This window comes from Drosophila miranda, chromosome 2 (assembly GCF_003369915.1).
Source record: "Drosophila miranda strain MSH22 chromosome 2, D.miranda_PacBio2.1, whole genome shotgun sequence".
Lineage (NCBI taxonomy): Eukaryota > Metazoa > Arthropoda > Insecta > Diptera > Drosophilidae > Drosophila > Drosophila miranda.
In genome coordinates, this window is record NC_046675.1 from 6276641 (window position 1) to 6287341 (window position 10701).

The window sequence follows — 10701 nt, forward strand, 5'->3', positions numbered from 1 at the left end:
TTTACACAAAAAATATGCTCTATTGATGGGTATATGGGTTTACGAGGATGCTTTTGAAAAGGATACAGGAGTAAGAAACAGATAGCTTCTTGGAAAGCCTCTCTATACACTTAAGCTTAAGCCTGCCCCAAACTAGAACAAGAACTTGATAATAGAAATCCCCTATTGTTTTCTATCCTTCCACTAAATTTAGCCCACACAATAGATAACTCCGAACAGAGGGTATCTGCTAGTTGGAGTACTCGATTATAGAACCCTTTGTTTTGTGTTTTGTTTGAAATGAGCAACCATTACAGGCGACGCTTAAATCGTTGACTTAATTAAATCCATTTACAAAATGGCACTGGCCATTATTTATACACATCAATTATAAATCGTGCGCTGCGCTTGCAATATTCATATTCACTTGTCAAAATGTCAACTCAAAATAGAATATTTATGCATTTTTATGTGGCATAACGCTCCACGAACTGTACTCCCAAACTCCATAAAGAACTGAAGCGTCCTATCGTGGATGGATGGGGGAAAAATGACAATCCAAAACTATAAATACACGGCGTGCAACCGAAGTGGAAATCAATTTTTTTTGGCCCCATACTGCGGCGGAGTGCCGCCTGAGGGATGCCATGCACTGCAAGGCCCTTTCTTGCCACAAAACTAGTTGCCACAAATTAACTTTGAATTGAAGGCAAATGGCTTTGCTTGTGGTTTGGCTTATGGTTCGGCTTCTTCCATGGCATTAACAGGATCGAGTTCCCGTTGGCCAGTTCTCGGGCCAGCTCCGGTTGACCAGCAACTTGGCTGCTGTTGGCCCGGCTTCCACTCGTGTTCAACGTAATTAATTTCCATTGAAAGTGACTGCAGCATCGACTGTCCTCTCGACTGTCCATCGGCTGGAAAATGTCTGAAGTGTACTTCCTGCCACACACACAAGCCATTAACCGACCTGTTTCCGTCCATTCCGGCTCTTGACGTTTTCTTTGTGGCTTACTAAAATCTGTTATTATTGTCATTAAGGAGGCTTTTGTTGTCTGACGTTGGCACTGGATGGCGCTTACTCGGATGCATGCATTTTTCTCTCTTCTCATCCTTAAGGCTTTTGTTGTTTGGGATTCTGTGAGATTTTGCGTCGGCCATGTTCTTGAGACTGTCATCGGTTCGGTATTGAATTTTCCGCACAATTTAAGGCAAAAACTTGTTGCTACTCTTGTACATGGCTTTCCTTCCGTTGCAGCACTTTGTCAATGCATTTTAAGGGCTGCCTCGTCATTAGTTGAAAGCGCTTACCTTGCATCGTTTGTTGCCCATTGGATACCCTTTTAATGAATTGAAAAGCTGTTTGTCACACACAGAAAAATAAGCATGTCCTGTCCATCCAGTACCTCAGTGCACTGGAACTATACAAAAGATTTGCCAGAGTGTCTGAGAGCTCCTCCGCCTTCTAGTTGGACTGTTACTCGGTAGGTTTTCGTCATCAGCTTGTCATGGCTTTTACATTGTTTTGGCCAAATGAAGGCGTATCGTTTATGTGTGCTGCCACGTAAGCGGAGTCCTTGCTCGTTCTGGCCATTGTCCATGGCAGCCAACGGAGGAGAGGCTGTTCCCTGGCTGTTCTACATACTCTTAAATAAAGTTCATAAACTTTGTCACGGCTTCGAGATCGTCTCGCCCCTTGGGCCGGGGACACGACTCCTCTGTGCCTGTACAACATGCAACATAGTGCGCATCGTTGGGCTGTTATTGTTTTTGCCAACTTTTCACTTTGGTTATGAAATGTCCAAGGGGATTGCAAACGCCTGGCCGTACGTATCGTTGCAAACGGACCCGCCAGTCAGTTGCAGTCGTTTGCCAGGGCCCCATCATCATCTTTATGCGGCTCCTCATCCACCGCTGACCCGTGACCCGACTCTGTCCGGGCCATGGACGATGTGGAGTTTTTCGGCCAGGCTTTTCATTTCGGTTGAGTGTGAGTGCCCCGTTTCTGTGAATGAGTGCTGTTATGCTTATATCCTGCGGCTTAAGTATTTGTTGTTTTACAACGGTTCAGTCTGTTTGCCAAGTAAATAAAAGCTGTTAACTAGTTTTCACACACCAAGACACAAAAGGAGAAGACAGCAACAGCGACGGCGACAGCGATAGAGGGAGAAAGAGAGAGAGAGAGCTACAGGTCACGGAGAATAGGATAGAGAAAGAGGCACGTGCTCGACAATTTTTTGCCTCAGTTGCTGCTGCTGCTGCTCCTCTGCTCTAAACTGCTTTTGTGCTTTTGTGCGTAGCGCAGCACTCCTCGTGTATGAGCAATTATTTAATGCCATCCTTCTGTCCGTCCGTCTTGGTCCACTTGTCCGTGCTTGGGCTGTCCGTCTGTTCCTCTTGTTAACGTTGTCTTTGGAGCTGGAGCTGGGGCTTTGTCTCTGCCTCCACCTCTTTTGTGTCGCTCATTTATTTGTGTTTATCCTTTCGCTTTTAATTGTGGCTCTGTCCCGCTCGCTCTGTACGGCCTGCGACCGGGCATCTCTGTCGCACTCCGGCGTACAATTACAAGTGTTTGTTGGGTAAATAAAAGCGTTACCTCTCCGGGTCTTGAGTCCCATCGTTGACGCATCGTTTGCATGCTCACTTAATGCCGTCCACGGCATTGTCCCTGCCTCTGCTCTCTGTCTGTGGCATGTAAAATTAATTACACGAATTAAGCTTCCACTAAGGACTGATAGCCGCACACAGGTGTTGGCTGTTGGCTGTTGTCTGTTGTCTGCTGGCTGCTGGCTTGGGCTCCTTAATGTAACGTATTTTCCTTAGATAATTCCCATCCAACTTGCTGCACCTCCGAGAGAGAGGCGGGGTCATCAATTCATTCACCTATCGCGCACAGACACATGTGTTGCCCATTAGGAGACGGCCACGCCCACACAGCCAAGGATGGGGCACGGCACGGCCAACGAACCATGCGACGCCAAAAATTTCCATTTGGTTGCTTGAACCGTGCATAAATATGTCAATAAGGATTTACCCCGTAACCCCAAGGCGCAATGAAATCTTAAAGAACTATAAAAAACCATGAGGGAAAACTGTAAGACTGGGGGAAAACCCACAGCTAAAATAAACAAGGAAAAGGGAACAGGAGCAGGAGCAGGAGCAGGAGCATCAGGATCGGGAGCTGGCAACCTGCCACGCATTTCCAACTGTTAAATTATGACATACAACTGTCAGAGTCGGTTCAAGTGGATCTGCTGCTGCCGGTGCTCCCTGGCAGGCGTGAGAAACTGTTATCCTTGCACCTAAACAAACACATTCGAAATGGAGATGCAGTAGCTGCACACAACAGATCCTTTAGACAGCTACTACACTCATCCTCGTAGCTGCCGTCCTCTGGTGTCCAATGGCAAAATGTTGTCGATCCTTGAAATCCTTACGCATTACACGACCAGCTAATTTATTTACTTTACTTTATCTGTGTATCCCGAACACATGTTGCAGGATAGTAATAATCAGAATGGTATGTTGCCGCATCCCGTGGCTGGCTGGCTGGCTCATTAGGTCCTGTCCTGCTGCTGCGGCAGTAGCACTTCAAAATTGGTGTTGACAGTTGCCCTGAGAAATTGCCTCGCCCTTCATCCCTTCCATCCCTTCCATCTCCTTTCCAACATTCCCAAAGTCCTTGCTGTCCGTCCGGGACATGCTAATGTGAAATATTACAGAAATAATGGAAAAAATGGAGAAGCCATCAAGATGAACGAACGCGCTTGAGCACTCTAACTCCGCTCAACACTTTTCACTTGATGTCGGGAGCCGGGAACCGGGGGCCCCTTTGCCGTGGGAAACTTCTGTGTTCAGGTTTAACCAGCACTAATCCTTTACCTTAAGTACTTTGCTGCATTTTTGCTGGCAGAGAACACTCCACTCATCGCCCTTGGTCCCGCGACCCGCCGCCAGTGTTCTTCTAGGGCCCTTTGAGGCTGAAGTGCTGTTGTCGAGCTGCAGCGCTGAGTGGCTCGGAGTTTTGACAATTAAGGGGGTCATAGTGGAGTGGTGCTGTGCCAGCACGGGATGGATGTATCTTCATAGCTTTCGGCTCCCGATAAGGGAGCCCAGCCATGTGCTCCTCCATTTGCATACGCAGACGTTGCGCACATAAATCATCAAAATCGAATCGCCACAAAAAGCAGAAACAGAAACAGAAAGCAGCGCCTGCCAAGCGGCACCACGTGCACAAAGTGTGACCCGATTTTGGCCACATTCGAACCTGTCAGGGGATTCGCTTAAATAAATATAAAATTGCATCACGTGCAGCGCCAATCGAAAATCCAAAAAAAAAACACAAGAGAAATAATGAAAATTCTTCATGGGAGCACACACAGACAGCAGCCCTTCTGCCTGAGGAACAAATTGCACTCGGATCCGTAATTGCGCCGAAAAATGTATAAAGAACTCCACATGGAGGCTGCGTAATTATGCCCTTGAAGAGGGTATTGCGGTTCCACCCAGATGTTGTGCAGCAATAAAGTGGCACAATTTTGGGATTCTATGACTGAATCTTTTCATAGATAAATATATAGAATTATGAAGCAAATCGGATCATAAATCATACCTAGTACATATATATGCGAGGGTATCTAAATTGTCGTTCTTCAAAGTACTCATTCTACTCTGAATTCAATTTGCATTGAACTGAGGCAAAGACGGAACGACTTATAGTCAGGCAGCGATCGACACATGCCCTCAAGTGCGTCAAATCCAATAAATTCATAGAAAAATTGTCGCAAGTGGAAGGGTTATTCGAAAGGGGAGAGAACAACGGAAACTGAGGGGGTGAGGCAACACCTTTGTGGGGCTGAAACTCTTTAAAATGCTATTTTACCCAAGCGGGAGAGAGACATAGATTAGCCTCGACGATTGAATGCCCTAAAGTGTTTTTATACCCCTTTATGTTTTGGGAAAAGACTCCACTCGCGGACAAACTTGATCCCCAAATCATGCTACCTTTATTGTGGTTTTCCTTTGGACAGAAAAACAGAATATGAAATATACATATTTCACGTTGTACGTTTTTGTCGTTCGCTTTGCTATTTTTAACTAAAAACCACAGCCGGCAACTGCTCCACTTTGCTCCACTCCACTCCACTCTGCTGTGCTGTGCTTTGCTGTGTGTGCACTCCGGGTTCTGCTCTATCGTTGCACTACTTTATTCCGGCACTTGCCATCTCTTTTTTACCCAATATCAAATTATCCTTTGGCTCTGCCGCTCTATGTCTCTATGCTCCATTTTGGTGTGGCATGTATGTTTTTGTTGTACATCTCTCTGTTTATTGAGCTCTAGCTATACGAGAGAAAAATCTACATAAATACGTCCATATGTGCATATATGTATGTGCTGTATGGGTTGTGTGTGTAAATTGTAGTCTTTTTGTTGGTTTTTTATTTATTACTAATGGGCTGGGTATTGGTATGTTGTTGTTGTACTCGTATTGCCTCTGCTGCCACTTCTATTGCTGTTGTTTTACCCGGTACTTATAGAGTATTACTAAGGGTATATTGTATCTATGTATATTTTCTGCAATATTAAAAGGGAAATATCTGCATTATGGCCTTAGTTTTTATAAATTTTATAAACTATACCTTAAAGACGCCTAACTAATGCCTGACATTTAAAAGTTTAAATTTTGAAAAAATACCTAATAAAATATCTTAAATTTTCAATTTGAAAGCTTACTACTTCCCAGACCGTAGGCTGAAGTTACCAAGTGTTCAGATCGAATTTCTAGCTACAATTATCAGCTTTTCAGAATTGCATAGTTTATTATCACCAGATGTAAGGTACTTAAGTTATAAGAAAAAGAAGCACTGCCTCTAAAAACTACATTAGCAAAAAATACCATTTGATTTATTTCGTATTTCGATGAGTTTAAAAGCCAAAGCTACCAGAAATGTGATGGCAAAATTTCCAGTTTCTTTTAAATATTTCTGCAATTATTTTTTACCTTCATTTCGAGACCTTTACCATCATTTTTGAGAGGGTTGTTTGTATAGTTTTCGGCTGTAGGAATTGACAACGGGGTATCTTTCAGTCGACTCTAGTACCTACTGGTTGCTGCTGGGTGCATATTGAACATTACGTACCGCGGACGCGGCTGAGGCTGCGGCTGATGCCGCGTCTCATCTGTGCAGGAGGTGAATTTTCTATTTATTGGCTGACAATGTGAGATTTGTAGTGTGTGTGTTTTTTAAAAGGGGTTGCCTGACATTCTAAATGGCTTGTCATTCGAGGAGTTGGCCGCACTTTCGGGCCATATATGTAGGAGCCGCACAAATTGCCAAACTTTTAAAACTCGACCAATTATCCGGGTCAATGGGGAATGGAATGGAATGGCTTGAGTGCAGTCAGTCGATTGGCTCGACTGAACGAGTTTCGCAGCACAGTCGACCGACGCGTCGTCGTCTGATATTCGCGGTGCCGACCGATCAAATTGTTTTCGCAACTCTCCCAGCCCGGTTGTGGTCGCTCTCCAAGTCAGCGGGAAAATGTCTATAACGAATACTCTGTCGAAGCTGAGAGCTCATGTCGGTGTGGCAATCCTTGCCGTGCTCTCCCCACTCCTGGTGCTGGTGGCTCTGATGTGGAAACTTTTTGGCCAACTCTTCTGCTGCTCCTCTCCCAAGAGCATCGTGGGCGAGGTGGCTGTGGTGAGTTTTTCGCCCAAACAACATCAAGCCCAAAACCTTCAATCAAAGGTGGTTGTATCTGGAAATAGGTAACTGGAGGTGGTCATGGCCTGGGACGAGCCATAGCCCTGGAACTAGCCGGCAAGGGCTGCCACATAGCCGTTGTGGACATCAATCTGCCAGGAGCCGAGAACACCGTCAAGCAGATCCAGGAAAAGGCAAAGGTTCGCGCCAAGGCCTACAAGGTACAGAAACGGGTTTCCCAGAACTATTATAACTATATACACAGAGTAATTACATCAATTAATGGATTCATTTCACCCAAGGTCGATGTCAGCAATTACCTGGAACTTGTTGAGCTAAACAGCCAAGTGGCTGGCGACCTGGGGCCAGTGACGGTGCTTATCAACAATGCTGGAATCTTGTTGCACCGCAAATCTTTGGATCCGGAGCCGAGCGATGTGCAGCAAATGATAAATGTGAACCTGGCTGCGCACTTTTGGGTGAGATCCCTCTATAAATGGCAGCTTTCAGTAGTTATATTTCCCTGTCCTTCCCTTTCAGACTCGGATGGTTTTCCTGCCCACCATGAAGGCGATGCGCAGGGGTTACATAGTGACCATCAGCTCCCTGGCAGGTGAGAAACCCCCTCGATGATCGTTCCTTTTCACAACTGTCTGCCCTTTCAGGCCTGTTTGCCCTGCCCTACAACACCACCTACTCGGCCACCAAGGCCGGCACGACGGCCCACATGCGGGCTCTGCGCATGGAACTGAGTCTGGAGCGGCAGAAGGACATTCATGTGTGCACGGTGATGCCCACCTTCCTGGAGGCCAACGAGGAGCTGGCGACTCTCACAAATCAGGTCAAAATCTCCAGTGTATACCCCCTGATCAGTGCCAAGGCAGCTGCCCGCCGGATTGTGCACGGCATGCTCCGAGGCGAGCGGGAGATATTGCTGCCAGGGCTGGCCTCCTTTCTGTACCGTCTGCTCACCCTGCTGCCCGTCGGCTGGCAGGATAAAGCGATAATCATCATATCTGGCAGTAAACTTGAACAATTTTGCACGCTAAGGAAATAGGGAATGTTGGCTATTGATTTGGTGATGTAAAAAGTGTACAGGTGGCTGGAGATGCAGCTGTGATTTAAAACCGATTAAAGGCACGTAACTTGCAGGTGGCCAACAGGCGAGACTACAGATTGTTGGTTCATGTGTTTTTCATTTAATTTCAGTCAGCAGCCAGCCAGCCGGCTAGCAATGCTTTAATTTTGCTGTGCTGTTCGTCCGTGGCTGTGCCCGGACCGTGCCAAGTCCGTGTCCGTGTCCGTGTGCGCCTGTGTGTCCGGGTCCAGGGTCTGGGCACTGCCTCGATGTCTGCATTTGTCAGTTGGGCGGCAGGGCAGGATTGTGCGGCGACATGCAATCAACTTGTCAGCAGGCGTAGCAGTCTTTTTCTTCTCTCTCTCTTTGTGTGCGACTCTTTTTCTCTATTTTAAACTCTTTTCTCTCGTCTCGGTTGAATCTCATTATGCAACTTTTATGAGGTCATTGAGGCGGCGTGATTTATATATTTTGCAAAATTAAAAAAGCTTAACAAAGGTTTTTAAAATTTCATGATCCGAGTCGAGTCAAACAGAATGTCTGTTGCACTCTTCTGTCTGTTTGCCTGTTTGCCTGTTGGCCTGTCCTCCTTCTGTGTCAGTCGCCTTGCATTTTCATTTTGTTTGAATATTCAGGGTTTTAGGATCGCGTTCCACAAACCTCCAACATTTTTATAAATTATTGTTGTGTAATAGGGTCAAATGGTTGGTGGATGGGTGGGTGGGGGTGGGGTGGAGAGCCCATTAAAAAGAGTGGAATGAAGAAAGAACTACTTGTATTATTTTGGTTAAAGTGATTTTTTACCCCAAGCTTTTCTTTTCCATTGTGCCTGACAGTCGTTGCGACGACTGCCTTTGCCTTTGCCTCTGCCTCTGCCTCTGCTTTTTCTTTATCTTTATGTTGGCAGAATTAATGCAACACATTAAGAAAAATATTGCCAGCGTGCCAGTGTGGGGGAGTGGAAGTGGAAGTGGGAGCTGGAACTGGAACTGGAGCCGTAGCAGACTTTCCCATTTTTCTTATTTTGGAGCACAGACATATACATATACACGATATACAAGTACACACTGCATTTCTTGCATATTTTTCCCGTTCTTCTCTTTTACGCGCCGTGCCGCGCTTTTCTTATGCTCCTTGGCCTCTCCCCCCCTCTGCTCTGGCGGGGTATCTGTCCAGGACGCTTTTATTTTATTTATGCTATCACTGCAACCTGAAATGCTTTGGCCACACACACACACATACACACAGATACAAAAGAAGAGAGACACACACACACACACACAGCTAGAAACAGGACAGGAATGGAGACGAACTGCTTTTATGCGAAATTTCTTTCCTGCTGCATTTGCTTTTTCTTTTCAGTTTCAGCCAAGCCAAGCCAAGCCAAGCCAAGCCAAGCCAAGGACATCAGGCCGGGGCCAGGACATCAGGCCGGGCCATGCCATGCAATGCCAGGCTCGTACTCGTCACAGCATATGCATGAAAATTTTAGTAAAATTAAGAATAATATAAAAAGAAATTCCAGCAGAGAAAGGAAACGCTTTTTTGCAAATGAAAAAATAATGCTGCGACATGCAAAAACCAACATCAAGAAATGAGTAAAAGTTGAGTATCCTTCTCGCCTCCGCTCAAAGGGAGAAGAAAGTAAGGAAATCTGTGAGATGAGAGTAGATATGTGAGAGAATCGGATCGATTGTGTGGGAAAAAGCCTTAGCCGGGGAACACTTCCTTGCCATTGCATACATAATTCCCCATTAAAAAGCCGTTAATGATGCATGTCCCTCCGCCCCACAGACCCCCATCGGCCCCAGACGTGTCGCATTGAACGCCTCAATGGCAGACTGATTGAAAACCCAAATGTGCTGCCCCAGCTGATGGAGTCGGGATACGCCCCTTGTATATCTTTGAGGCGCTCACTTTTTTTCTTTTTTTTTTTTTAATTTCGGTGGGTTGTCTGCGGACAAACGAGGCATTTCCGTGCCTGATTATCGCTTCTGGCGCACATCATCCGCTGGGAGAAGGGAGCGCCCCGACCCCGACCCGATACCGACCCCCGACCCGTTCGATTCCCGACTTAATTATGAGCTGCCATGTGAAATGCGTGGGAAGGTTGCATCACAGCCAGCACCAGCCCCCCCATGGGATCAATTGGATTAAGGGAGCTGCGGCCTCACCTGTTGTACATCCACTCGCATTTGCATTAACCAAGAAATGACAGACAGTCAGACCTGACTTGGGTGGCAATCGAGTTGCCGTGCCGTCAATCAAGCTTAGTGAAACTGCATTGTGGAATCCCAATCAAAAGGGAAATCAACTGCCAATCTGCCAAATAAATGTAATGAAGAGTTGTATCTGTATCTGTATCTATATCTGTGTGGTCGTGCTTTGGCAGGATGCTCACAAAATTTTCATTTACATTTTCTATTTCCATTGCGGCCTGTCGACTGTTGACTGTTTGCTGGTGAAAGCTAATTAAAAACAGACCAGGCCATGGCCATGGATAAGGTGCAGGTTACCAATTTTGATGGTCCATTGATTTGCTATGCAAACACACCGACTCGCGGTACAGACAGGCATTAAATTTCAGGGTCGTGCAATGCAGTTCGAGGGGCAGGACCCAGACCTGGACGGTGGCATAAATCACATGTTTAACTAATTAAACGAAACAGTAAATAACGATCTGGGGGCTGGTCACTGGCTCTAGGGCTATGTCGGTTTAATGAGTAGACAAAATGCCACCGTTAAACGCCCTCGGGGCACGCAAATGCGGCCGATCATAAAAGTACTGGCTATGAAACCCCCATCTCCCCCATCATATCCTGCAGATGGGTCTCCGATTCTGGTGTCCCCTGGTGCAATAATCATAAAAATTGCATATTAAAATTCATTCGGGGGGCGTGAACTGTTTCGGATTCCCTTTATACGAGTACCACGCCACA

At 46.1% G+C, this 10701-nt stretch overlaps 1 protein-coding gene across 1 annotated transcript; it reads left to right on the plus strand.

Moving 5' to 3' along the window:
* The first annotated feature begins 6442 nt into the window (after positions 1-6442).
* LOC108154198 (estradiol 17-beta-dehydrogenase 11) lies at positions 6443-7858 on the plus strand. Its single transcript, XM_017284414.2, has 5 exons — positions 6443-6681; positions 6750-6905; positions 6987-7163; positions 7225-7297; positions 7350-7858. The coding sequence occupies exons 1-5, from the start codon at positions 6520-6522 to the stop codon at positions 7739-7741; spliced, it is 960 nt and encodes a 319-aa protein (XP_017139903.1). The 5' UTR covers positions 6443-6519; the 3' UTR covers positions 7742-7858.
* Positions 7859-10701: the final 2843 nt, after the last annotated feature.